Raw genomic sequence first — 27,771 nt, forward strand, 5'->3', positions numbered from 1 at the left:
AGTGTCAAAAACGAAAATTTAAGAAAGAAAAATTGATCCAAGGGTCCACGTGGGTGGCTCATGACTTGGAAGGGTAGAATAAATAATAAAAATGTTATGTTAAAAATTTGGGATCAAAATAATGAGTTTTGAATTTATTCGGGATTTAATCGCCGCACGAAACGCTAATTAACGAATTAATTGAAACACATAGTTTTAAGCTTTATAAAATTATGAAAAATTAGATTTAAGCTTGAATAATTATTATAAGTCTAAGTTTTTAATTTGGGAATTTTATATTANTTGCTAGGACTCCTTCCCAGCCTCTTATCTCGAGTTCTAGCGTGGCTAGGACTCTTCCCTTGACCCCTCGCGGATCCTAGCCAAGCTCTGGTCCAACCCCAGCCAAGCCAAGCCCCAAACCACCCATCAACCGAGCCCCTTGAACACATTTACACATGATTGGATTTCCAGCTTATGTTATTGTTTTGTGCAACGTTTTTGGTGGATTTCAATGACTCTAAAACATGTGTAAATCATCCTTAATTATATCCTAGCCATGACAGCCCCTTTAGCAACCATATAAACATGTTTTTGGTACAAAAATCAAGCTTTAAAAATCACCTTTGATGCATGAACGAAAATAAAACAAAGTGCCCCTTATTTTTCATGCAATTTAAAATATAAATGCATAATATGGTGTGATGATGAGTAAAGGGAGAATATGGCGTGCCTTTGCATTGTATACGATCGAAAATCCGTTGACGACGAAGAACGGGACACAACCTTGGCTTGTTCTCCCTTGGACCCCTTCGAATTTCTTCAAAAGTTGTGGAGCCGTGTGTGATGTATGGTGTGAGGGGTGGGGACAGTGTTTTTGATTTTTTTAAAAGTGATTGCCGTGAGTTTATGAGTGCATGGGGTAGGTTTAAGTGTTTTTATATGAATAAAATGGATAATTAGTTTATTAATTAGGCTTAGGACTATTAAGCCATTAAATTAAGTCCATTAGTCTAATTAGGATTTAAATAAAAATATCCACAAGGTTTTGGTAAAAATAAATTTGTGAATTTATTAGTCGAGTTGCCAAAAAGCTCGTATTTTTCTTGAAAAACCAACACCGATAAAATTTACGTCCCGGCGTATAAAATCACCTCAAACCCCATATTTTCAAAAATACTAAAAAGAAACACTCATATTTTAAATGATTAAAAACAATTATTTAATAAAAACATTTTACGTTTTCAGTCTTCGGTCCCCGTTCCTCGATCGTCCCTTGAATAATCTTTAAAAATATATTTTATCAAGCTTACCGGGCAAGACAAAAACCTTTCTAGCTTGCTACTTGGCAACACCATTGCCTATATATATATACCTATCCCCTCTCGAACCAAAAGATTAGGCCTCATAATTTCTTTCGAATTGATAAGAAATATGTCTCCAAGATAAAGGTGGTTGGTGGGCACATAAACACAACAAAGTTCCTCTGCACCTGTACTTTACGACGAATAACAGTTTACATGATGAACTCAAACGCGTACTCCCCAATACGAGGATGTTTTACAATCGCCACTTCTTTGAAGGCTTGAGACGTCTGGTGAAAGGTACTTGGTATATCTAACAGTCGTGATATTTGCTAAAAATAAGCTAGATTTACCCGGAGAAATCGCTGCATGCACTGATTTGTTTTAAGGCTGCACATATATAACTCATAAGGGGCATCTTCTTAATAAACCATTCACCCAAAAACAAATTTCTTGATCTTCCCTAATCTTCGTATAAAACATTTGAAAGGAAAAAGATCACAACCACTTCTATATATGTTTCCACTCGCAAAGAACAAGCAGCCACTGGCTTGTGAAAAGCGATAGTTGAGAGACCATAGAGTAGTTAGCCTTCGACAATATTTAATCTCTTTCCCGTACTACTTAAACTGTTAATTATGAACAAGTAATAGGAAAACAACTTAGAGTTAATGAAGAAATTAAAAAACCGGACGTAAATATCAGTTACATGGAAGTGATAGAACATGGAGAGAAATCAATACCTTGTTTTGAACATATATTCTCGAATGGATCATAGAGCTAGCGCTTACAGTACAGTTGATTTTTCCATTCTGATTCAAGGAAGTTAATTCGTGATTTTAAATGGTTCTTTGAATTACGGAGGGTAGATTAGGATTTTTGTGTATTTTTCCGCGAACATCGTCTTTGAATAGATTATTCCTTGTTAAATTAAGGATGGTAAATCACATAAAAATCAATGTTGACTGACGGACCACATCTGAATTTTCAGATTGTTTCACGTATATCCAAAAATTGATCTGATGAGAAATTTTAATTCTTAATTTAATTAATATAATTCCTTATATTTAAATTATTTCCCTAACATTATCTTTTTCTTGTTGATTTAATTGAATATAATATTTAATATGATTTTGTCTAAAATGAGATAATTATGTAAATATATTCTAGATATGATATTTATGATAATTATTTAATGAGATATGATATTAATGTTTAAAAAGAGTTTATTTTTAATAAAACTCTTACTTTCCTAATGAAATATGTTTACTTGTGGTGATAAAGTCTAAATCTATAAATAAGGGACCAAGGACATTGGTGAGTACTCTTTTCTCCTCATGATCATACATACACGGACGTGTGCACATTGGGAATTTCAGAGAAAATATTCTGCAAGGACGTTGATAGTTTGAAGTGTGTTGTTGCACTTGTTGCCGTGAATGTTGGAAACATCTACAGACAACACCAGTGACGAAGTTGGCTGAAAATCGTTTTCGTGGCTCTTGTTTTTTGGCATCACGTTTTTATTGATTTTTTAATTACATTTTATTATTGTTGGTTGTTTTTAGAAAGTATTTATTTCCTCAATATGTTGAGAAAATTGATTTTTGTTTAAATCACTAGTGATTGGTTTTCTAGTAATTAAATTTTGCCCTAAGGCATCGTACAAATATAGTATTATACTTGTGCAAATTTAATTTTGTCCATCTATTTATTTAAAGTCAATTTGTGTTTCAAACTTTAATATTCCGTTGCATGTTGTCTTAAATGTTGTAACATTTGACACAATACTTAATTCTGATAAAATACAAATTTATAATTTACAATGCTAATTATATATTTTTACACATATCTGTCGAACAATATCCCTTACATGATCATACAGTGATCATTTCATCCATTTTTCTCATGACAATGACGGTATGAATGAACTAAACCCGAAATCGGATAAGTTTCTCTTATGCTGCTCGGAAGAACAAAAGATGAAATTGTAACAACCCATATTTTATAATTTTGATATCTTAAAGCATCAATCTTTTTCTTTTTCACAAAAATAACCATCAAGAAACAAATTCAAACATGAGATAGTATTTACAAGGAAAATCGACGTGACTAATGATGTAGGGGAAATTTATTTAGATGTTGACCAGAGAAAATAGGACCACGTCCAGCATTAACTGGGATCCATGAATTTAATTTATATTTTGTGGTTGTGTAGCTTCAATCTCTTTCATTCATGCACCGGTAGCACGCTTTTAAATTATGAAGCCAAAGTCGCACTCTCGCAAGTAACAACAACAACTCAAAGAAATATAGTTAAAATTTTTTATAACATGTTTTAAGTTTTGATTTGATTGGTATAGGGGCTTTTTCACCCGATGGAGACATTACGTCACATAAAATTATTAATTAATAAATCAAAGTTTAATTTTTTACATTTTGTTTCCAAGTAGCCGTCATTCAATTCCTCTCTCACGAATAATTTTTTTTTTTTTTTGGTAAGCTACCACGAATTTGATTTGCTAGGGTTTAGTTGTCTGAAAATGATGGCTCGTTTTTTGAAAAATTTTAGAGGCCAAGCAATTTCCTTTTTTTTTTTTTTACTAAAAATTCGGGAATAAACTTTCAGAATTTAATTATTAAAATTATTTGTGATGTCGAAAGATATAAACCAAGGTGAATTTACTAAAATTTTGGGTTCAGAATTTTAATTATTAAAATTATTTGTGATGTCTAACGATATTATCCAAGTTGAATTTACTTGTGAGTGATTAGGCTGTTTTTAAATAATAATGGAACTTTATCATTCGGTGGGGACATTTAGATTTATTAATTAATATTGGAGTTTGATTTCAAACATTATAATTAGTTTTTGGACTGTTAGTTGGAGAAATATAGATGTCTAGTAAATTAAAAAATAAAATCTTAAACAAAATATTTTTATTGATTTTTAGTTATTACAAAAAAAATGATGACAAAAGTTGCGACTCTTAAATAATAATTACATTAATTGAAATAATTATCTGGCTTGTACAAATTTGTGACATTACATCTATATAATCATCACATTTTTAAAATATATATTTTGTTGTAAAATCTAACTCAATTGATTAATAATATGATTTATTAAAAATAAATCAGTGAAACAACGTAGAGATCAAATTTAAATAAATTAAGTACAATTGTTTTACTAAAAATTACTTTTGTCAATATAAAGCACGAATAAGAATATTCACTTTATATATTTAACAACAATTATCATCGTTATTCTTTACAATAATAAATTATTATTATTTATATTTTTTAAATTAATTAATAAAATTTTATGATGTCAAATATTAATTTATAGAAATTTTATTTTATATGTAAAATACATTACGAAAAATATTAAGGTAATTTTATTTTTATAGTAGCATATAAATAAAATCAATAGATATACCTACAGGTAAAACCGAGGAACCATCACACGAAAGATTATAGCCTGAGTTGGAACTTGGAAGTTTGCTTCCTTCAAACTCGCAGGCCTTCACTCAATTCTCTCTCTCTCTCCCCCCCACAATTTCTTCAGTTGAATTCTGTGGTTACTTTACTATGCTTTGAAAATTCACGGGCAGCACGATGGCATACATGTGTACAGACAGTGGAAATCTGATGGCAATTGCACAGCAAGTGATTCAGCAGAAGCAGCAGCAAGAGCAGCAGCAAGTACAGCACCAACATCAACACCAGCATCAGCATCTCACCGTCAACCCCTTCTGCCACACCCAATGGCCGCCCACCACTTCCGCCGCCGCCGCCCACCATCATACTACGGCCTCTACCTCCCTCAGCTATGCTATTACCACTGGATTTCCCGACCCGTTTCAGGTCCCCGGCGCTGGACATGAAAGTAATGATTCCGGGTTTCAGTTCCCCAACCTGGAGCACCACTCGTCGACTGGGTTCCGGTTCTCAGATTTGTGCGGTGCTTCGGGGGGTGATTTTGACTCGGATGAGTGGATGGAGAGCTTGATGGGTGGTGGAGATTCAACGGAGAGCTCCAATCTGCAGGCAGATTACGAAACGTGGCAGAACAGCAGTGAGTTTAATCATCTATATCCTACTGATCCGTTTCCTGGTCGACTCAGTATCAACTCTTCTCCACCCTCCGATCTCAACCGCGTTCTCTTCTCTGAACCAACGTCCTCCTGGGTGCCGCCTTCTTCCCGGCCCATACCTGCAACTGATCCAACGGTTACAAAAGAATCCAAGCCGGTAATCGCCAAAGAGGACGTCGTAGTGACTGGGGATGGTAACGCTGGTGCTTCCACCAGTTCGCTGGGAACTTCGCTTAAATCAATTCCAGTTCTTAAAGCTTTGGTTGAGTGTGCTCGAATCTCTGATTCGGACCCACAAAACGCAGTAAAATCACTCATACGCCTCAAGGATTCGGTCTCCCAGCATGGCAACCCCATCGAACGAGTTTCGTACTATTTCTTCGAATCCCTTCACAGCAGACTCTCGCCTCAAGGTGAAAAACCTGCCACAATTTCCGATACCACCTCTGAAGAGTTTACTCTATCATACAAGGCCCTTAACGAAGCCTGCCCTTTCTTTAAATTCGCTCATCTAACTGCAAATCAAGCAATTTTAGAGGCCACGGAGGAAGCCAAGAAGATACACATAGTGGATTTTGGGATTGTTCAAGGAATCCAATGGGCAGCTTTTCTGCAGGCTTTGGCGACCCGACCAGGTGGGAAACCAGAGCGGGTCCGAATTTCCGGGATACCTGCCCCTGCTCTCGGGCGTTCTCCGGCAGCTTCGCTTTCGGCTACTGGAAAACGACTAAAAGACTTCGCCGAGCTTTTGGATCTGAATTTTGAATTCGAACCGGTTTTGACTCCGATTCAGGAAATGAAAAGTTCAAGTTTCCGGTTCGACCCGGACGAGGAAATCACTGTCAACTTCATGCTTCAGCTGTATAACTTACTTGACGACAGCAACGAAGGTGTCCAGTCAGCCCTCAAGCTAGCAAAATCATTGAACCCAAGAGTCGTAACTTTAGGCGAGTATGAAGTGAGCTTGAACCGGGTTGAATACCTTCCCCGATTCAAGAAGGCGCTCAAATACTACACCGCCGTCTTCGAATCCCTTGACCCGAACTTGACCCGGGAGTCTCCGGAGCGGCTTCAGGTCGAAAGTTTGATTCTTGGCCGGAGAATAGCCGGCGTTGTTGGATCGGAAGAACAAAAAAGAGAACGCATGGAAGATAAAGAAAGGTGGAGGTTTTTAATGGAGGGTGCTGGTTTTCATCCATTAATATTCAGTCATTATGCATTAAGCCAAGCTAAAATACTTCTTTGGAACTATAGTTACAGCTCAATGTACAAGCTTGTGGAGTCTTCTCCGCTTGGATTTCTTTCTTTAGCTTGGAATGATGTTCCCCTGCTCACTGTCTCTTCCTGGCGTTGATTGAATTCATTGATTATGGTTGGTTTTTTCCACCGCATTCTTCATCTTTTTGGATCTTTGATGTTGGAGTAGTGATGATTATATTGTTAATGGCCAACATGGATGAATTATATGTAGTTTTGATTCATGTTCTGAAGCAAAATCAAGTCCAATTTCAGCTGTGTGTGTAGCAGTATATGGGAGGCATTATGCTAGTATAGATGGATACTTTGAAGCCCCTTCGGGAAAATTCATTTTGTTGTCATCCCTTTGCTGTATGAAATCGTGGTTAGTATTTTAATACGAATAGTGCTCAAACCTTGATAGGGTACAATTGTGTCGTGTATAGATATATAAGCTTTTCGAGTATTATTGATTCATAACTGCTGAATTGAGACTAGAGAGAAATGTTTTCATGTATCAGTCGTTCATGTGATGTATTTAGGATCCACTCATGTTGTGATTAATCTATCATATGACAAGTGTGTAGATATCTTATTTTAGTATACGCCAGCTTAATGTCACATTTCTCTGCAGGGATGCCAATGACGGAACATCATTTCATCTCCCAGAAAACAACCCACATCAAACCAATAGACATTAAGAACCTTCTTGACACCATGGCTTCTATTTTTTTTTTTAATCAGTGAAACTCGTTCTTTATTATGTGTGTGGCAGAGTTAAAGAAAAGTGCAATTTCTTTGGTTTGGCCACATGGTCAAGGACTTATTTCGGTGACTATGAAACTTTCCTGGAATGGTTGTACCTCTTTCTCTGCCACCGTACCAATTTACAGGATGTAATAAAGGCTGCCCCTTACACTATTAATAGTCCTCTGTAATGGCATTTCTAATCGTCCCTTCCATTCTGCAAAAATTGCATCCTCTCTCATTCTTGTCATAGTGTGAGGAAGCATCGATCAGGCGCTGTGGAATCCATTCCCTCCAGTGAAATATAGTACAAGAAGATGTCCATTTTCCTGTGTACTTGTATTCTACCGCCAAAATGATCATTTTTTAAAAAAGAAAAGCTTTACAAAAAATGTCTCCCCGCCCTAGATAATGTAGTTAGATCGAAACATTTTTTTGGAAAATTACCCAGCATAGCAACTATAGGCTACATCTTAGTTGTTTGAAGAAAAAGATAATAAATGCATTGCTTATTTTGGTGTGCAGTGTGGTGAAACTCGGGTGCATTCAGTGCACTGGGACTGGGAATTGTACCTCCGATCCTGGCGCAGATATCAATGGGGACTACAGTTGTCCATTATTTTTGTGCAGTGTTTCTCCATTAAGCGCAAATATTCATTCATTGCTCACACCCCAATTTGGTTTCTTTCCTTTATTGCAATTTGCACGTCACAACACTGATCAACCATCCTTTACAGTATCTATAAATTCATTACAAACAAATTTCAAATTTTTTGATTGAATTTGGATTATAATTTTATGTGAAATTTAGATTTAGCATATATACTTCGTTTCATTTTAGAAAATCTTAGTGCACGAGACCCCCTGATATTAAAGTTTTCAAGTTTGTAAAAATAGATAGTTCTGATAAACATCCAATCAAAACGTGATTAATGCTAAAGACCCCCTTCTGATATAAGCTTATCGCCTAATGGTACTAATCTGATTTATAGTATTGAAAGTTTACTGATGTGTCATTATTTAACATCACTGGCTGTTATGGTCCCGCTTTTGGCCATTAACAATTTTTTAAAAATTTGTGTGTGACGATTTCATGAATTAATTTTGTGATATGTATTTATTATTTGGGTTATCCATGAAAGAGTGTTATTTTTTTATGTCAAAAGTATTATTTATTATCGTTAATATGAATAACTAAAACAATGTTTAGATCAAGTAAGATCATACCAACGAGTCAATGATCATAAGATTAATTGGTAGGCTAAATATAAAATCCATAACTCACAAAAAATATGTTTATTTTTTCCCGAATACGATTTGGCCATCTTAATTAAAGCTATTAAAATGATAAATATTAGTTTTTACATTATTATAAAAGTCACGCTACTAATATATATATCTTTCCTCAAGTCCTTTTTGGAGGGATGGGTGACAGATAAACCACTTTGTTTCTGATTTAAAATAAGGATGATGTATAATTAGTCATTAATTGTGACTAGCTAGCTAATAGCAAAGTTCAACATTATTACAACATATTAATGTCGTACAAGTGGTATAAGATGTTTTTCGAAAATCGTATATATTTATTATGTATGTACTCGAACAACCATCATTTACTGAGTGAATTATATCACTCATCTTTTACTTTATCCTCCTCGTATAAGTCAGAATAAGTAATTGAAAAAGATTAGCAAGACCAATTCTGAGGTAGATATAATAAAATGAATTTAAGAAGTTTATTTCGGTTTTGATTATTTAAGTTTTAAACGTTTCCGCATATTTTTATCGTTTTTAGAATATATATTGTAAAGACGATTTTATTTTATGATATTTATGAAATAAACTGGTTTTGGTTTATACAATACTACGAAATTTATTGTTTGTTGATTATTTGATGGTTCAACAATACCAAATATTCACGTTCAATGTCGAAGCGTGACATTACATATTCGGTTTTTAATAGGGATGGCAATGGGTAGGGTATGGGTCGGATTTCATACATCCATCCCCATACCCATACCCATCGGGTATTGAATTTCATCCACATCCCCATACCCATCGGATTATCGGATACGCATACCCTACCCAAATACCCTGTAATCATATACAATTGAATTTTTTCAAATTTAAATTGTTTCAATGAAGTTATGAATATTTAAAAAATTATTTAAATAAACAATAAGAAAAATTATTAATGATAAAAATTTGCAAAATAAACTTTATAGAAAAAATAAATATAATTACTATATGAATATTTAATATAAATAAATATAATTACTATATATATACATATACATATACATACATATATGTATATTAATTTAAACGGATATTCGAGTCGGGTGTAGTTCGGATTATATAAACACGCCTCCATACCAAAACCCGAAAATCCCCATACCCGATTACCCAATTATTTAATCGGGTCTAAAAATTCCTCCATATCCTCTTCTATTCAGGTCGGGTATCGGATCCTCCAACGAGTTCGGAGGAAATTGCAATCCCTAGTTCTTAATACAAATATTTGCAAACTCGTCGAGATCGTGAGTAATTTTCATGCAACAATATTTTGTAAAATACCTTTTGTTTTTTGAGAATAAATACCAAAAGATTTTCAAATGTGTGAAAATCTAGAATCTTTGCGCAAACACCTGTCAAAGCAGAGTGCACACGCGTTAAGTTACCGCAACGCCCATAAATTTTTTTATGTCCCGTTTTATTCTGATCTATTACAGATGTCCACTACTGTAATAAACAACACATATGTAATATAATAATAATAATAATAATAATAATAATATAAACCTTCAGTCCTCGTATAATTTGAGAAGCAACACAGATTTGTGCCTATCTTGAAGCTGATATGTTTGGCATTGGAAGAAACGTACGAGCGCAGACCCTATCTCCTTTTTTCCCATCATATCCGCATAAGATTATCAGTAAAACCTCCAAAATCCGATACACACAAGCTACAGCCGGACCCGCGGAAGAATCTGACGAAATGGACAAACAAAACCCCAAACCAAAAACCGAAAAAGGGTTGGTATATGCATGATCCCAGTTTTATATATTGTTTTGAGACACGGTTTTATCTGTTTAATTATATGTATGTATATTGCTGTGCAACAGGGACACGATGAGTCATTCATTTGGAGAAGCGTACGCAACGAGATCCGAGGAAGAAGGTTTCGGAGGAACCTACGCACCTAACCAGACCCTTTCTAAGGAAGACGAGGAAGATAAAGTTGTTCATGAGAATCAAGGGAGCGAAGTGAAGGAGAAGGAAAGAGGTAGAAATCAGAGCAAACACGCATAGTGAAAAAGAGATTCTTGATGATGAACAAGAACTCTATATNAATCATATTTATATTTAAATAAATTTATCTCATAATAAAATTAACAAAAGATAAACCGAAATTGAAAACGGAGGCATATCATAATTTTTTAAAATAATGAGAAATTAAACTGTAATTTAAAAAATATATGTAATTTGAAAAACGAAACAAGAAGAGAAAGAGACGAGAACTGATGTTGAAAGAATAAAATAAAATAACAGAAAAAAGGAAAATAAAAAAAAATATTATTAAAAACTTAAATGATGTAAAATTAAAATTTAAAAACTAATGAAAGATTATAATTTGAAAGAATGAATTTTTTAAAAAACCTTTTCATGGAGTTTTGCAGATTTGATTATGTTTTATTTTATTAAAGAACTGATGTATCATGCAAAGTTCTATTCGAACGATCTGAAATTCAGTCTCACGCTGACTGCAGTGTCTTTCTACTAGATAGAATGAGAATAATTCATGAAATTTGAGGGTGCTGGAGCAACATTCATTGATGAGTTTGTTGGTGGCTATGTCGTTGCATGCCCTTACTGATTACCGTATCTAGCCATGTTAGATCATTTCCCTAATTCAATCTGTCTACATATGGTGGTTGTGTATGTCAACCATAAATAAACCTTACTGTTTGGCATATTTCTTTGTACAATCATGCTTGCTAGATATGTTCCACATAACCAGACTCCTGCAGAAGAGTATACGATCATGCAACAAAAGCTGTCCCTGCTAATGAGAAAATGGGCATGTATGAAATATACATAGCACGTGCTGATGAAATATTTGGCGCACCAAAAACGAGAGAGATTTATGAGCAAGCTATAGAATCTGGCCTCCCTGACAATGATGTCAAGGTCATGTGTTTGAAGTGTGCTGAGCTTGAGAGAAGCCTCGGAGAAATTGAACGTAGTCGATCGTGCGTTATATAAACATGCTTCACAGTTTGCTGACCCTACTGGAATAAGTAGCATGAGTTTGAAGTGCAGCATGGTAATGAAGACAATTTCCGAGTTAAAAGAAGTGTTTCTGCAAGCTATAGCCTGGGTTTGCTAACATGACTATTATCTTTCCGAGTTAAATGAAGTGCAGCATGGTAATGAAGACACTTTCTGAGTTAAAAGAAGTGTTTCCATAGCTTTTGTATTTCATTTATGTTGTCCATTGTAGTGATGATCTGTTCTTTAGTAGCTGAAAAAATAGTAAACTACTATTTGGACCATCCAGACGGTCCGAATGGTGACAAGATCGAAAACAAAATTATAAACATAGGGAAGGATGGTAATGAACCAGGAAGAAAGGGATATATGAGAAGAATCAAGAGAGAAAATAGAGCCAGGGGCAATAAAATTATATTGTTTCATATACAAGAAACCACCATAAATGTTGAAAAAGGCGAAAGCGAAAAATCTCGTAGGTTAAATGTATATTCTGTTGTTGGAAATAAAGAATTAACATTAGTTGACATTATTGACGTGCAGATGGGGGTGGAGCTGCAGAGTGCATTTAGCCCGGTGAAGCAGCGAGAGACGGAGGAATTGACGGGGAAAGTATTCGATAATTCACTCGTCGATTCTGCATTCAAGTTATTACTTATTTCTTCTTTGTATACAGTGGTTTCTTGAATCCCCATGCAATTGCAAGGAAGTTATATAAATGTATTTGGTAGTATGTTTGCGCGTGTAGAATTTATCTCTTACTTTTTAGACAAATGAAAATGACTTGTATTTTATTGCCAATAAATTCAATCACAGAAAAAAAAAAACAAAACATTTTGTTTCATATACTAACAATTCTATACATACTTCTTTCATATATTTTTTCAGAAGAGAAATTATTTTTTTAAAATAAATAAAAAATTACGTTATGACGCATACGATATAGACTTTCAAATATTCAGTTGATAAAGCTAGTTAAAATCAAAATTCTTTCGGAAGAAAACATTGTTGTTAAAGAAAATGTGTCCGTTCATCTTATACCACATTCGAGTTCGAGGCCTAATTACAATAAATTTGAGATCGAAATCCAATTACCGTAAATTTTTACCCCATGTTAAAAACTAAGGGGGGGAAATACGCTTAAAAACAGCCGGGTTATATACTTATATATATTGCGAGTGGAATTTAAAGGCAAAGCCTTTTAAAAGCCTAAACGTCGCTACTTAATTTCAATTATTTTATTTTTCTTTTCTTGAAAAATAAAATAATTTATAAGCAACAAAGTGCAAAACGAATTCAAAAAAGTCACCAAAAGTGACAAAATGTAAACAACAAAATCAACTTTTAGGACTTCTGAGAGTTGCCAGAATCGAATTCAACGGATACTCCAAATTTCAAATGCATTATTTAATTAAATTTTAAAATGAAAATTATTATTATATTTGTCTAGAAAATGAAAATTATTTTGAACAGGTATTAAATTTATTTTTCAAATAAAATATAGTCGAATCGAAGATTTTAAAGGTGTAAAACGAGGAGAGCTGCAAAGTCATACTACATTAAATTCTCACCCTTCTTGATTAATTTCTAAACGCCATTTTCATTCATACTTTTCATATCTGCTTCGCAACTCCACCGATGAATCCAGGTTTCAATGTGCATTGAGTTCTTTGACATTGTCTTTTGATTTCTAGGATTTGAATATCTGATCATCAAAGCTCCTTCTTCTGCTTGCTTAATTACTCCCAAGTGGTCAAACACTTGGATTTAAGATTGCTTTTTGTCGAGTTCATGTTGTGTGTGTGTGTGTGTGGTGAAATTCATATCTTTATTTTATGATTCTTCTGTTTTTAAGATAAGCAATGAGCTAGCAATACTGATCAACTAACTACCAATTGCCTTTAATTTTTCAGACAAGTCTATTTTGTTGAACTAGTGCTTAGAGTTCCTGTTAGAGATCAAATTTAATCAAGAAACTTTCTTCTTCTTCTTTCTCAACCTAATTTGGTGCTTTTCTTGATAAACTTGGCAGTATCCATGTTTAGAAGAAGGAATCAGAACAATAAGGAGACTGGTATTACAGATAAAGGTGAAAAGGTAATAACAAGTTGTTGTGTTCTCTTTTCGTTCTCTGACTTATCAAAGTTGGTTTTAATTTGCTTTCTGTTTGTTTTTCATCCTATCTCGTCTGAGTGCTGATGTAGGCAGTAGGATCAAACACATTAGACATTTTCTGTTATAACATCAGCATTTTTCGATGTCACATCGATAGTTTCCGATACCACGTTAGCGCTACGATTAAATAATACTAAAAGCAAACAAAAAACAAAGTGATAGGACTGTGACTCAAACTTTGATAACTTAAGAGCACAAAAATAGAAAATATGACTATTTACGGGATCAATTTGACTATTTTCCCTAAAAATAAACCAGCAAAACCACAAATTCGTTTTAGCCCGTTAAGCCCGATCAGTCATTTTGATGAACAAAATAAGCAACTGATAGTTCTACCTTACAGGTTCAACAGCTGAGGGACGCTCTTGGACCAGTATCAGGTCGAGGTTTTAAGTTTTGTACCGATCCGTGTCTCAGGAGGTATTTAGAAGCTCGAAACTGGAATGTGGATAAAGCTCAAATAATGTTGGAAGGATCTCTAAAATGGAGGGAGACCTACAAGCCAGAAGAGATCCGTTGGGTATGTCTTTATGAAAGAAGATGATGGATCATATTATATCGATTTAGATTTCATGTTTCACCACCTCGAATCCGGTTTCTGATCTTGCATAGCACATGTTTTTCATCAGTGTTTCTCACCATAAGTAAAGATTGTGACTTAAGTGTTTGCCATACCAGCATGAAGTAGCTCATGAAGGTGAAACAGGGAAGGTTTCCAAAGCCAATTTCCATGACCGCAAGGGTAGAACCATCCTCATAATGAGGCCAGGAAAACAGGTTGGTCTTTTAAATTTCTCCTCTTGTTGTGTTCCATTGTAACTACTGCGTGGAAATTTCTGCAATAATAGTCACTCTCTTAGTTGCGTGGCTAAAATATGAAATTTTGCAGTAATGTACACTTTTTATTCGTTCATTCCGATTCATCTCATACTCCATCGACGATCAATTACAGAACACAACATATCCGGAGGGTAATATTCGCCATCTTGTGTATCTTATGGAGAATGCTATCCTGAGCCTGCCTGAAGGGCAAGAACAAATGTCATGGCTGATAGACTTCAATGGATGGTCATTGAATACGAATGTCCCCATCAAAACAGCCCGAGATATCATCTACATTTTACAAAACCACTACCCTGAGAGGCTTGCTATAGTTGTTCTCTATAATCCACCTAAAATTTTCGAGGCGTTTTGGAAGGTATGCTATCAGTTGTAATTTGTTTTCTCCCCCTAAAAAAAATCTGACTTTCATAAAATATGAATGATATTTTTCTAGATTTAGTATGATTGATTTGAGTGATGATGCAAAAGAATCGGGTTGGCTTGAATATATTATCTGATTTGCCTTCAAATTCGTTAAAATCATTGAGATCCTACCATTTTTTAAATAATTATGCAAATAAGTTTATTTTAAATCCAACAAATCAAGTTCAAATTCGGGAATTCAAATGAGACAAACTTAAGTTCGAAATAGTTCATTTTCTAGTTTCGAGCTAGCAAAGAATTTGATTTTGAGCTCAAGTAGTCTCTTTTGCAGAATAGTATTCACGTGATTAAGGTTACTGAATAACAACCAGATTGACTTGGGGCTTACACATGGCACCTGCGATTATTTGATCAGGAATCACTCTCTGCAGGTTGTGAAATACTTTGTTGATCAGAAGACATTTCAGAAAATAAAGTTTGTGTACCCAAGTAACAAAGATAGTGTGGAGCTGATGAAGACCTTTTTTGATGCTGATAACCTACCCAGTGAATTTGGAGGAAAAGGGACTCTAAACTACAATCATGAAGAGTTTTCAAGATTGATGGTCCAAGAAGATGTCAAAACTGCTAAATTTTGGGAACTTGGCGACGATCCGTTCCACCATACTGACGACAACGGTACATCGGTGGTGGAGATGAAGCCATTTAGCTTTGCAGCATCCATAAATTGAATCAATCAAACTCGTTATGGGATAAGATGAGCAGACTCTGGTTGCGTACAAGAGTGATTGAGGCTGAGAAAATCCCACTTGACTTGCATATTGTAACTTACTGGAAACAGGATCATATGAGCTTTTCCCAGCAGACATGCTTCATTTTTCAGGATCAATATTTATTTTTTGCTTTCACATAATGAATTCCACGAAACCCCGTTTGGGTGATTGCAAGGTGCGCGTGTTTTGCGTATAGATGCTCGTTAGATGTTATACAGATTATGATAATTTTATAATTTTGATCTCCACAGATATACTGTTTTAGTGATTCATTCAAATTTTTTTGGTAGAAGAAGAATAAATATGAACTCGAATTTGAAATTATTGGTTCTTTATGTTGTAATAGCATCTAAATCATATATATTTTTATAAATGTTAGATGACGTGTATAAATACAAAGAAAATCGTAACTTTGATATGGGACCATTTGTATCTTTACAATTTAAGTCTGATATGTTGTTAAATTTCAATTTAATTTTTCTAAGCAAGTCAAATTTCAACTTAATTTAAGTTTGTTTTTATTTTTTTTATTTTTTATTTTTTGCAATTATGATCCTTTTTCCGATCTAGCCAATAAACTAATCAAAACATGATACTTTTGTAATTATGAATAAGTGTGATATTTCGATATTTCTTTTGGGTTAATGTCGAAGACAAAATCCTAACTAGAATAAAATTCTGATTAAAACTATCATAATTAAACATTCATGGAAAGTGTGGTGTGGCTTTCAAAGGGGTTTCTCACTATTTAAAAGGGCGAGCGTGAAACCACTAGTAATTCAGTATCAGAAAAAATACAACACACATACAACAAAGTCTTGTTATACGCAAGAATACGAGGACATCCTGTACAACTTACATGGTGGAGAAAGGCGAACTCGGTGCTCAAAGTTCACTAGAATAAAGGCATTCTTCGACAAGTTGGCGAAGATTAGGATTCTCTAATGCTGCAACAACTCTTTCTTTATCATTCAACTGCTTGTTAACTGAAAAAAGAGAAGCAAGCATTATATAAATGTTCTTAACAAGATTCCTCAGAAGCTACAAGCTAAACAAGTTTGACTGAAACAAACTTGCGGCGTTGCTTTATTTAGTTTCATTCTAGATTGCAGAACTTTGCCAAGTGATTGTTAATCTATACACAGGTTCAAATAAATTAGTCAGATGGTAGCTAATTTACACATTATAGACAATGATAAACTGGTATGATTTAAAAATCAACAATGCTACCCAGATGGACAAATTATTTTCTCAGCATGTCAAGATAGATATCCTTTTATGTTTCAGATTGTGGTTTGTTATTCCAATCTTCTTTTTCTCCTATCCGTCTTCTTCGTGGGTAGTGTGTGGTTGGTATGGGTGTTGCAACCGAAGAAATGACCAAAAAAGAGCCCATCAAACAATAAACTATGCAATGTAGGATCTCCAATTCTATCCTTACCTCAGCTTGCAGCAGATATTTGCGTACTGTTCACTAATAATCGTAAATGAGCAAATAAAGGGAAAGATGACCATCACTAATGATATAGATGCATTAACTCTTTGGTATAATCACCTGATTCTTCATCTGCATGAGATCCAGGAGCCACTTTTATATCCACCTGCGAGATCACATCCATGCATAAAATTTAAGATTGATGTGAACCATAATCACTACAATAGAAAAGTTAAATTCAAAAGGTAACATCTAGAGATGCAACCCCAGCATTCTTCTCGAGTGGCTTAACCATTTATCAATTAATTAAAACAAAGTTTCTTGTGATCAAATTGCCTCAACTCCTTCGGCCTTTTTATGAATAAATGAAACTGAAAGTTTTGTAATAGTTCGAGTTTTTGAAAAGGAAATCACTACTCCATTTCTATCCTTAAGTTAAGCAAGCTCACTTCGTCTTAACCCCTCCCAACACCCACCTGTTACAAGTTTTCCAACAAATATAGAAGCCATCTCTCGCAAGTCAAGCAATTACATCGATAAAAGGAAATTTTTTACAGACGCAAGAACGAACCTTAAAATGTGGAGGAAAACAGTCTTTCAACTTCTCCCTTAGGCACAGACCAATTACTGTGGCCATGCTGCAGTGCTGAATAGTTGGAGTAAAGGTTATCCTGTCACAAACAGAAAATAAATAGAGAAAAAAATAATGCAGAAATGAACTGAATATTTCAGACATGACCAAATCCATCGCTAAACCATGGTAGAAGGTGCAGTCAAAGGCATGCGCAACTCAACCACAAGGAGCTAGACTTCAATCATGGAGAGATACGGTCGTAAAGATTTTCGTAAAGATTTTAATTGAAAAAAGAAAACAAGAACTTAACCAAAAGCTAATAGTTTTCAATATAGAAATTTAGTCGATGTTCAAATTCAAGTAAAAAATTTCACATCATTTCTCATTTGAACATAAAAATCAAATACTTACAGAATGCGTCCAAGCTTCTCATCCACAGTTACAGAATCCTCAGAAAGCACGCTGAGCTGCTCCAGTGAATACGGATGCTCTGGATCTCTTATGTCCCTCACATGTTGTATTCAATCACAGTGAAGGATCACACATTAAAATTCAATCCAACACAGTAATTACATCAAAAGCAAATTGAAAATGGAGCAAGATTCTAGCTTTTCAAAAAAAAAAATTGGAAGGATATCATAGATTTCGAGAGGATCGACGGCGTGAGGGTCGTCGGTGCGGGCGTGCCTCTCCTTCTTAGCGTGAACCACCGGATTAGCGTTAATCAAACCCAAAGTCATCTCTGATTTCTTCCCCTTTCTTCCTCAACTCAATTTTCTAAAGAATTCCCATATATATACATTGGATTTAAAAAGTACCAAATTTGATTAGTAATTTAATTTAATAAATTTAAAAATAGTACTGCATGAAATCTTGTTACCCTATTATCTTTTTTTTTAAAACATACGGAAATAATGGACTTCGGATGAATTTTTGGAATTCATGATATTTCAGCCATTTAAATTTATATTTTGATTCAAATATTTTTCATTTTTAAACAAAATAAATCGAGTTATTTATAGTTTGGTTTGCATCATCTTCCTCAGTGAAACCCATGATGCAAGCCAAAAATTAAACACTAATTTACTGTGTTAGTGCACGTCAAACTGAAGGAATCACACAAATAGAAAAGTGAATGTAGCAACACACTGAGGGGAGTTGTTTGCAATGTTCAAAGTTTTTTTTTTTTTTTTTTGTTTTGAAATAACAATATTCAAAGTTTTTTTGATGGTAACAATATTCAAAGTTAATTAATCGAAAATACCATTTTCTTGAAATTGGATGAAATATTCAGAACGATCGGTTTAGCATGAACGACATATTCTAAACGAAATTCGGCCCTTTATTTAGACCTCTTCCCATCCTTTTTCTTTATCACTTCATCAATGTACATTATGCCTTTGCCTTTGTATACTTCGGGAGGCTTGCAACTACGAACGGCAGCAGCAAATTGATGCACCCTCTCCTTGTCAATCCCAGTGCAGCAGACAACGTTGTTTTTGAAGCAAAAAACACGAACCGCAGGAGGCACCGTCAGTTCAACCTCGTGGCTATAACCGAGTTTCAAATACAACAGACGGCCTTCTGCTTCTGCTCTAGCCTTAAAACCGACACCAACAATCTTAAGAAAGCGAAAGAACTTGGCTTCCATTTTAGCAAAAATATTAATCACCTGAAAACTAGTATGGATGAAGTAAAAAATGTGAAATAAAAACGAAAATAGTGAATAAACACGGGCTTCCAGAGAAGATTTACTCAACACGAATGGAACAACTCCTCATGACATGAAAACTAATCGCAATACAATCATCCATAGTAAACAAAGGAAATTATAAAATGAGAACAAATGATAAGTTTTCTGAAATCAATGGAACCTACATAAACAGTATGGAGTTTTAGCAGTTCCATACAGACTCTCGCTTAATTTCAGTAAGAACCTACTGTATCCTAAACTTCATCCAATCCATCTTGACATGATAGGCAAACAAAGCGGTCAGGAGTCGGGACAAATTAATTATGGATGTAATAGAAGTCAAGATGCCACCAGATATACTTAACATTCCATATCCACAAAGATAACCATCTTTTTGATGTACCCGTTTCTTTTCCTCGTCCTGATCTAAAAGAGTAACAAAATAACGAACAAAGGAAAAGAAAGCAATAACTTCAAGAAATGGTACAAGCGACCAACAAAACATATACTGTACTGAAAGATGTGCCTCTCAGCGATAAGCTGCTAAAAAAATAACCGCTATTGATACTTAAGAGAATTAAGTGAAATCAGTAAAGCGTGTAGAAATATTGTGGCAGATATAAAGAAACAAAGAAGCCAGGACTTTCGTGAAAATTATCATAGTCTACACTACATGAAGGTGGAGGGCGAGTTACGGAAATCACAATATAAAACCAAATAGATGAAGGAAAGAGAACAAGAAGCCGAATTTCAACATGGTAAAAGAAGGAAATGGGAACAACAGAAGAAAAAATCTGAGATCTGTTAAGATTAGAACTTGAGTCAAGAGAGGAGGATTGTCCAAGTCCATATATGAAACTCTCGGTGATTTTATCTAACCGATGTGGGACAACTAACACACCCCTCACGCCCAGGAATAAACATCTGGAGCGTGAAGTTTACAAATGACCCAATTATGAGCAGAACGAGTGTCCCAACAATGAGCAATCTAATACATAACGGTAGAACCTGAGCTCTGATACCATGTTAAGATGGGTATTTAGACCTAACTCAACCCTAAAAGCTATCTCAAGGGGTAAGGTTTGTCTAACCGATTAGGACAACTAACAAGATCATCTGCAGCCCAGTGGATTAATAATGTGTGGTCAAGAGATGATTATTGTGACCACTACCCTTCCTTTCTCTATATTTTGTTTTCCTTCAAAAGTTCAAAATTTTCCATGGTTTTTCTTCCAACAAGGCATATCATTACTCCTTGAGCATCCTAAAAAAAGCAAAGGCATGCAAATCATGGAGCCACTGAGTCTTCAACCATAATAAGGGCACAAGGTTTGCACGGTTGCACCTCCCTCTGCCTCATGCAACAGTGCATTCAGATGCCTAACTACATTGGAACATCTAAATAGGCAAGTGCCAACAGAAAGTGAACAGATCTAGTATCAATTTAAAACCTAACAATACATGCAGGATATAATCATATTTCTATGAAACAAAATCGATGAACCATAGCATATGTGGCTTGTATGTAAACTAAATTCTTAACTGGCAGACCATATTTCCGTCAGGACCATACTTTCCTCTATTCCAATCTTATGTCCTGCAGCGTATCAATAGAAAAGGAAAGGTCTCACAGGCTACAGCGCAAAGATGAAATTCTACCAATTAAATTTCTTTAGCCTCTTTCACTGGCCCGCAATCGCCCCTCCCAGTCTCTTCAAGGAATCAATTCGAAACCTAAATCATAAAAATACATTTCCCAGAACAAAATAGTTAATCTGATATTGACCCCCCAGGCGGTTTCTGTCACGGCATTTCATCAAACAGTTATCCGCACTTCTGTCGAACCAAACATGTCGCCCTTGACATCTGGAACTAAATAAATGTAATGCACTGGAAAACATATCAACATAACAAATCCGAGAACGAGATGAACACAAACAATCGAATTTAAAAGCACACACATACGTAAAGCGTAGCATCTCCATAGAGTGATGGTAAAAATGACCGAAAAGTTGGCTACTTTACCCAAAAATTCCACCATTAGTCAACAAGCTGATACAGTTCTGGACTTGGCTTCCTTTATTCAATGAATCTTCCTTTCTTGATCAAAGTGAATTTGGGTCGGATCTTTGCTTTGGGTGTTTCAGAATACAGCGAGATCGTACGGTTTTGAAGTGGGAACCCAACCTAGTGATTTCTACTGTTCATCATATGACATCTACGGGCCAAACATTGAGCTGAGATGTTTAGGTCATATGAAGCCCAAACATTCGCCCTATCAATGTGAGATAATCTTATCTTTCAGGCCCAAGATTAAACCTTTCACACTCTTCACAAATACCATAGAATGTCTAAAAGATGGATTGAATAAACACGAAAATAAATCTGAAACTGCTTCCAGCTAAATCGACGTAGAGTTGTCAGCAAGGGTAATCAAAACATCTTCTGTATTTTCCTTCCTGATTATTCATACACGTTCAATCGTAGAACAAAAATACCATCAGTTCAGAGTTATGAATACCGAAAATCAGAATATGCTTTCAAACCTCAAATATCACAAAACACAAATTACCACACTACTGTTACGAATTGTTGCATCTGGAGAGTTATCGTATATGGAAGAAAATGTGTTCTCATTCTACTCAAATGTAAGCAGTTACATGGCTATATGTACACCAACCAACAAGTGGTTATCGACCAAAAATATCTTAAACTAACTGTGCCAACTAACTATGCTAGCTGACTTGGACTAAATTAATTATATTTTCAGTCTAATACTCCCCCTCAAGGAGGACAGTAGACATCTCGGACGGCCAACTTGAGTAGTAGAGGAAGGAGCATTGTGGACGATAATGGCTTGATGAACATGTCGGCGAGTTGGTGCTGAGAGCGAATGGGAAGGAGTTTGAGAGTGCCATGCGTAATCTTATAACGAACAAAATGACAATCGAGCTCGATGTGTTTCGTATGTTCATGAAAAATGGGGTTGGAAGCAATATGGACTGCAGCAGTATTATCACAAAAGAGAAGAGCCAGAGGTGTAACTATAATGTGAAAGTCCGAGAGAAGCTGCTGAAGTCAAGTCAGTTCACATGTTGTTGTTGCTAGAGCTTAATATTCGGCTTCAGCTGAAGAACGGGAAACAGTCGACTGTTTCTTGGACTTCCAAGAAATAAGAGAGTCGCCTAAAAAAATGCAGAAACCAGTTGTGGACTTGCGGGTGTCAAGGCAGGCTCCCCAATCAGCATCTGAGAAAGCTCGTAAATGCAATGAAGAAGAAGCAGAAAAGAAAATTCCTTGCCCAAGCGTGCCTTTGAGATAGCGAAGCAAGTGATGAACAACCTGTAAATGAGGCATTCGTGGCTTGGAAATGAATTGACTCGGTTTATGTACGACAAAGGTAATATCAGGGCGAGATAATGTGAGATATAACAAGCGCCCAACAAAGAGAAGGTCTTGCGAATGATCAGGCATGATCTCGCCTTCAGTGGAACTGAGTTGGATTCGGGGAACCATGGGAGTGGAGGCAGGCTTAGAAGCTAAGAAAACAGTGTCATCAAGTAACTGTAAGGTATATTGCCTTTGAGACAAACAAATTCCAGTAGCAGCCCGTGCTATCTCGATACCCAGGAAATAACGCAGCATGCCCAAGTCTTTGAGTTTAAAATGAGAGTTTAAGAACTGTTTAAGGGACGCAATTGCAGTATAAGAAGGGCCAGTAATGATTATATCGTCAACTTAGACAAGCAACGTGATGAAGGATGAACCCGTGCCTTTGGTAAACGAGGAGTAATCAGACTTTGATTGTTGGAAACCACAATCAAGTAAGGCCTGCGGAAATTTAGTGTAGCACTGTCGTGAAGTTTGGCAGAGTCCATAAATCTATCGATTCAACTTGCAAACTAGATGAGGAGAACGATGTTCCCCCTGTCGAGCATATCCCATTGGCAAATCCATGTATACTTCTTCCATCAAATCACCATTGAGAAAGGCATTGTTCACCATCTAATCGAACCAAATTCCAACACTTGATCGCAGGCAAGGCTAATAAGACTTTTACTGTGACTGATTTTGCAACTGGTGAAAATGTATCAAAAAAATCGATACTTTATTGTTGGGTGAAGCCCTTAGCAACTAAACGAGCTTTGTAACGCTCAATAGAACCATCATCCCAGAATTTGATTTATAAACCCACTTGCATCCAATAGAGTGTTTACTCAAGGGAAAACACACAAGGGACCATGTGTTATTCGCCTCTAAGGCATCAATTTCACACTTCATAGCAGCACGCCATTCAAAAACCTTGACCGCTTGATGATAAAACTTGGGCTCAACATGGGAAGATATATTCAGTGCAAAGGTTTGATATCTAGATGAAAGGTTTTCAAAAGAAATAGATTGAGATATGGGATACAGAGGAGAATTGGAAGAAATGAGAGAATGAGGGGTGTTGGTGAGAAAATTACAGTATACTCTTGTAGATAAGAAAGTGGAAGAGACTGTCTGGAAGAACGACGAGGAGGCACAACATCTGAATGTGCGGAAGCTAATGGTAATGGGGATGATACAGAGGAATCTCAAACGAAAGTTGTAGGAGGCCTGGGTAGAACTAACTCAGGAAAAGGATCAACAAGAGAATAAGAACGTGAGATAGAATGAAAGGGGAAAATGTCTTCGTGAAAAACAACATCCCGAGAGAAAAATATATGTTTGTTTTCGAGATCGTAAACCTTGTAGCCTTTAATTCCTAGTTGGTAGCCAAGGTACACACATGTGCGAGCCCGAGGATGGAATTTAAAACTATGACAGGATGTGGAAACAAAAGCGAGGCAACCAAAGGTGCGGAAGCATGAGTAATCGGTTGGAGAACCATAGAGAAGCCCATGAGGAGAATTAAGTTTAAGCACTAGGGATGGAACTCAGTTGATAAAAAATGTAGCGGTAAGCACACATTCATTCCAAAAATGGATAGGAACTTTGGATTGAAAATATAAAGAACGAGCCACATTTAACAAGTGTTGATGTTTGCGCTCCACGACAGAATTTTGTTGGGGACGATCCACACAAGAAAATTGGTGCAAAACTCCATGTTGGGCAAAAAAATCTTTAAATTCAAGCTCCTTAGCATTGTCGGAGCGAAATAACTTGATAATAGTATGAAACTGAGTTTGAACCATTGCAAAAAATCTTGATATGACAAAGCTCATATCAAATTTATGTTTGAGCATAAAGACCTATGTGAATCTAGTACAATCATAAACAAGAGTCACAAAAAAACGTTCCCCATTATCATTGCATGAGTTTCGAAAATCGTTTTTTCAAAAATAAAAAATTATTAAACGTACGCATTTCGTGTGTCGGTCACTGATATAAATAATATATCAAACTTATATAAATATAAATAAATGATAATAATCAATCATGATATAAATAGTAATAATTTAATTTAATTTAACTTTTGAAATTCGACAACAATCGTCAATAGAACATCTGAATACATAGAAAATATATAACAGGCGCATATAAAGAGAACCCATTGGTCTCAAACTTGTCGTATTAATATTAATTAATTAAAGAACAATGCAATATGTTCTGAGACAAACAGAAAAAAGGTACCAACAACATTAACATACAACAAAAGTGAAAGTTTGTAACAAAAGAGAACACTCCCATCCTATGTAAGAACCAATGGGACCAAAAAAAGAAACAGCTGACACGTTGGATTTCTTGACCAACGGTCGCCATCGAACGGCGGGATTAATATCAGTAGTCAGTAATTTAATTGATTGGTTTTTTAAGATTCTTGGGACGAATGATCAACTTAATTCATGATGTAAAGTTGTGAACAAGACTTGGCCTGTCTGTGACGTTGAACCGCCACGAAATCGAGTTGCGATGATCGTCTTCTTCTGCTAATCGGAACTCGTTTGTGTAGGAAGAAGGATGATAGAGAGTTCTCTGAGGTGGAGCCGCACATGAATCATTCATCGCGTTTTGAGGGTCGCCGCCGCCGCCGTTGGTGATGGAGGCGGCTGCCGTGGCTCTTCTCTCTTCTTTCTTGAAACGTATCCCGCATGCATTGCACAGTGACTGCGATAATATAACACGTGAATTCAATTAAACTAGCTAGAGTAACTAATCACTAGGACAACAGTAACGATCGATTTAAAAAACAATTGAAGTCATAAGGTAGCTGTTTATGACCTTAGGGCCTCTGGGACCGTTCCTCCAGAGAGGAGTAGAAGTGGTGTCGCAATTAGCACATCGGCGGGCCAGGAGAGGATCCCTGCCGGAGTGTCCAATATTATTTCCTCCACGGTGACTCTTGACAGTGGTCGGCGGCGAAGACATTTGTTTAGAAGGTGGAAAATTGTTCCATCCAAAGCCAGGAATGCAAGAAGACCGCTTTTTCTCATTACTGATCAGACGAGTGGAAGGCGTGCCCAGAGAAAGAGTACAATCAACAGAAGACGGCGGAGAATTAGTAGCGAAAGAGTACATATCCCCTTCATCGAAGTCAAGATATCCATCATTATTCTTGGAGAAAAGCATCGAAAATGAATTCCCACGAGTAGGATGGTACATGCCACACGTACAACCCCCCACCATGTTCGAACTACCGCACCTGTGCATCATTCTTGAATGTTTTCCACTCAAATATATCCCTACTTTCTTGAACTTAAACACACGGGTTTTCTTCTTCTATTCTAAAGAAAGAACAAGTTCCAGAAGATGCGAAGAATATCAAGGCAAAATTGATGCCGGGAAACGAATGTATACGGAGAGAAATAAAATGGCCGAAGTGGGGGGATCTGTAATTCTTATCAAGAAAGAAGTGGGTAAGAGCAAATAGTGAATCGAAAGTGATGTATGATAGTGATAATAATACATTATTTGAACAACAACAACATAGAACAGAGCTGGTTCGAGTGTACGACAGATCAGAGATATAGTATATATATTTATCTGTTAGCTTTATTAAAGCTATTGAAATGGCGAAATGTCAGTCGCAATCTGCAGCGTTCCACGTTCAGATTGATTGAGAATATCTGATCTTGTTGAAATATTGCATAAGCATAACAAAACTATCAGTGAAATTACGTGAAACTGGATACACAGAAAAAGAACACAGGTTACAGCTTGCAGTGCGTAATCTAGTGAAAGAAAGGAATATTTCATACAAGGACACCAGAATGTGTGTATATATAGAGATGATCGGGTATTGGAGATATGTGTGTGTGTGTGTGTGTGTGTGTGTGTGTGTGTGTGGAAGTAGAGTGATATAGTTGGTGATTGGGCAGTCAAAAGAACCCACGTGACTAGGGGGGAAACAGTCTTCCATTGCTCACAAGTTCAATGCATCAAACTTGGTAATGGTCAAAATTTTCCTTATAAACAAATTATTTTACGATTTCACGTGTAAAAAATTCAATAAATAAATAAACTATTATACTAAAACTAAACCGATAATTAAATGAACAAAAATAAAATATTTGTAAATTACATGACCACGAATATTATTTTTTGTCATGAAAAAGGGACAAGAGATTTGAAAGACTAAAGGTCGACGGGGTAAGATTTTATTCTAAGTAAAATTCAAGGATGTAATCATATATATGTAAGTACATTATTCATATGCATGCCGACTAGTTGTTATAGACGATCCAATCATTTTAAAAAAAAACAGAAAGAAAGAAATTTATATGTGCATAAAGTTATAAATTTTGGCAGTAAAATATATCAGTCATTTTCATATATACATGCCATATTCAAATTAATTAATTCAAAGAAAAGCGTAAAAATTATGTTTTCTCCATTTACTTGCAAAGTGTGTAAAATATGTAAAGAAAAGAATATATCGAAGTATGTTTGAATGTATTAATTAATTCATAGGGGACAATACCAAAAAGTGAAAAGGGTACTAGTAAGATTTATAATCATCCTCTATACGTTTGTGGATTTAATGAAATCTTTAAGTATTAAGGTGGTTTTATTTTATTTTAATGGAAGGAATTAAGTAAATAATTCTATTAATTTTTATATGAAATCTTTAAAAATTTATATTCTTCTTTCATCATGAATAAGCAACAAAACAAAACAAATTTGAAGAATATTAAAAAATATGTATATATAGTTGGATTAATTGTTCTACGCTCGATTAAACTACGTACCGTTTGTTAAAACACCAGAACTTTTTTGAATGAATATGTTTTTATAAATATTATATTAAAATAAATCATGAATATAAATATGATATACTAATTTATAATTGCATAATG

General features: G+C 35.4%; 5 protein-coding genes across 11 annotated transcripts; 2 read left to right on the forward strand and 3 right to left on the reverse strand.

The window, feature by feature from the left end:
- Positions 1-4,745: 4,745 nt before the first annotated feature.
- On the forward strand, positions 4,746-8,116 carry LOC140964526 (SCARECROW-LIKE protein 7-like). 2 transcript variants are annotated; one of them, XM_073424384.1, is made up of 2 exons: positions 4,746-6,752; positions 7,889-8,116. In XM_073424384.1, the coding sequence occupies exon 1, from the start codon at positions 4,902-4,904 to the stop codon at positions 6,732-6,734; it is 1,833 nt and encodes a 610-aa protein (XP_073280485.1). In that variant the 5' UTR covers positions 4,746-4,901; the 3' UTR covers positions 6,735-6,752; positions 7,889-8,116. The 2 variants fall into 2 exon arrangements, with proteins under 2 accessions (XP_073280485.1, XP_073280484.1); XM_073424383.1 differs by lacking the exon at positions 7,889-8,116 and adding an exon at positions 7,251-7,853.
- Positions 8,117-13,168: 5,052 nt separating this feature from the next.
- LOC140965063 (uncharacterized) lies at positions 13,169-16,092 on the forward strand. The gene is made up of 6 exons (XM_073425109.1): positions 13,169-13,284; positions 13,669-13,733; positions 14,155-14,331; positions 14,490-14,588; positions 14,764-15,009; positions 15,449-16,092. Exons 1-6 carry the CDS (start codon positions 13,275-13,277, stop codon positions 15,746-15,748), a joined length of 897 nt encoding a protein of 298 aa, XP_073281210.1. The 5' UTR covers positions 13,169-13,274; the 3' UTR covers positions 15,749-16,092.
- Positions 16,093-16,512: 420 nt separating this feature from the next.
- Positions 16,513-18,614, reverse strand: LOC140964748 (protein AE7-like 1). The gene is made up of 5 exons (XM_073424668.1): positions 18,436-18,614; positions 18,211-18,315; positions 17,797-17,896; positions 17,346-17,391; positions 16,513-16,776 (listed from the first exon to the last, which is right to left on the reverse strand). Exons 1-5 carry the CDS (start codon positions 18,537-18,539, stop codon positions 16,676-16,678), a joined length of 456 nt encoding a protein of 151 aa, XP_073280769.1. The 5' UTR covers positions 18,540-18,614; the 3' UTR covers positions 16,513-16,675.
- A 431-nt stretch (positions 18,615-19,045) lies between these two features.
- LOC140964749 (large ribosomal subunit protein uL6m-like) lies at positions 19,046-24,272 on the reverse strand. Of its 6 annotated transcripts, XR_012172919.1 has the most exons (3): positions 21,518-24,272; positions 21,279-21,358; positions 19,444-19,471 (listed from the first exon to the last, which is right to left on the reverse strand). XR_012172919.1 is itself a non-coding variant. In XM_073424669.1 (2 exons), the coding sequence occupies exon 2, from the start codon at positions 19,448-19,450 to the stop codon at positions 19,142-19,144; it is 309 nt and encodes a 102-aa protein (XP_073280770.1). In that variant the 5' UTR covers positions 19,451-19,471; positions 21,518-21,816; the 3' UTR covers positions 19,046-19,141. The 6 variants fall into 6 exon arrangements, 5 of the variants coding, with proteins under 5 accessions (XP_073280770.1, XP_073280773.1, XP_073280772.1 ...); XM_073424669.1 differs by lacking the exon at positions 21,279-21,358 and having other exon boundaries at positions 19,046-19,471; positions 21,518-21,816; XM_073424672.1 differs by lacking the exon at positions 21,279-21,358 and having other exon boundaries at positions 19,046-19,471; positions 21,458-21,518.
- A 769-nt stretch (positions 24,273-25,041) lies between these two features.
- Positions 25,042-26,644, reverse strand: LOC140965189 (GATA transcription factor 19-like). Its single transcript, XM_073425302.1, has 2 exons — positions 25,697-26,644; positions 25,042-25,582 (listed from the first exon to the last, which is right to left on the reverse strand). The coding sequence occupies exons 1-2, from the start codon at positions 26,126-26,128 to the stop codon at positions 25,319-25,321; spliced, it is 696 nt and encodes a 231-aa protein (XP_073281403.1). The 5' UTR covers positions 26,129-26,644; the 3' UTR covers positions 25,042-25,318.
- Positions 26,645-27,771: the final 1,127 nt, after the last annotated feature.

This window comes from Primulina huaijiensis, chromosome 18, assembly GCF_012295235.1.
Source record: "Primulina huaijiensis isolate GDHJ02 chromosome 18, ASM1229523v2, whole genome shotgun sequence".
Taxonomy (NCBI): Eukaryota; Viridiplantae; Streptophyta; class Magnoliopsida; order Lamiales; family Gesneriaceae; genus Primulina; species Primulina huaijiensis.

What these genes read in the sequence shown, in the direction of transcription:
- LOC140964748 (XM_073424668.1), bottom strand. Translation starts at nt 18,539, where the DNA reads ATGACTTTGGGTTTGATTAACGCTAATCCGGTGGTTCACGCTAAGAAG. An exon ending in GTTTTCCTCCACATTTTAAG is followed by an intron (nt 17,392 to 17,796) that starts GTTCGTTCTTGC and finishes GTGATCTCGCAG; the next exon opens with GTGGATATAAAAGTGGCTCC. An exon ending in TCATGCAGATGAAGAATCAG is followed by an intron (nt 16,777 to 17,345) that starts GTGATTATACCA and finishes CTCTTTTTTCAG; the next exon opens with TTAACAAGCAGTTGAATGAT.
- LOC140965189 (XM_073425302.1), bottom strand. Translation starts at nt 26,128, where the DNA reads ATGATGCACAGGTGCGGTAGTTCGAACATGGTGGGGGGTTGTACGTGT. An exon ending in ACGGTCCCAGAGGCCCTAAG is followed by an intron (nt 25,583 to 25,696) that starts GTCATAAACAGC and finishes ATATTATCGCAG; the next exon opens with TCACTGTGCAATGCATGCGG.
- LOC140964749 (XM_073424669.1), bottom strand. Translation starts at nt 19,450, where the DNA reads ATGGAAGCCAAGTTCTTTCGCTTTCTTAAGATTGTTGGTGTCGGTTTT.
- LOC140964526 (XM_073424384.1), top strand. Translation starts at nt 4,902, where the DNA reads ATGGCATACATGTGTACAGACAGTGGAAATCTGATGGCAATTGCACAG.
- LOC140965063 (XM_073425109.1), top strand. An exon ending in TTACAGATAAAGGTGAAAAG is followed by an intron (nt 13,734 to 14,154) that starts GTAATAACAAGT and finishes TCTACCTTACAG; the next exon opens with GTTCAACAGCTGAGGGACGC. An exon ending in TTTTCGAGGCGTTTTGGAAG is followed by an intron (nt 15,010 to 15,448) that starts GTATGCTATCAG and finishes CACTCTCTGCAG; the next exon opens with GTTGTGAAATACTTTGTTGA.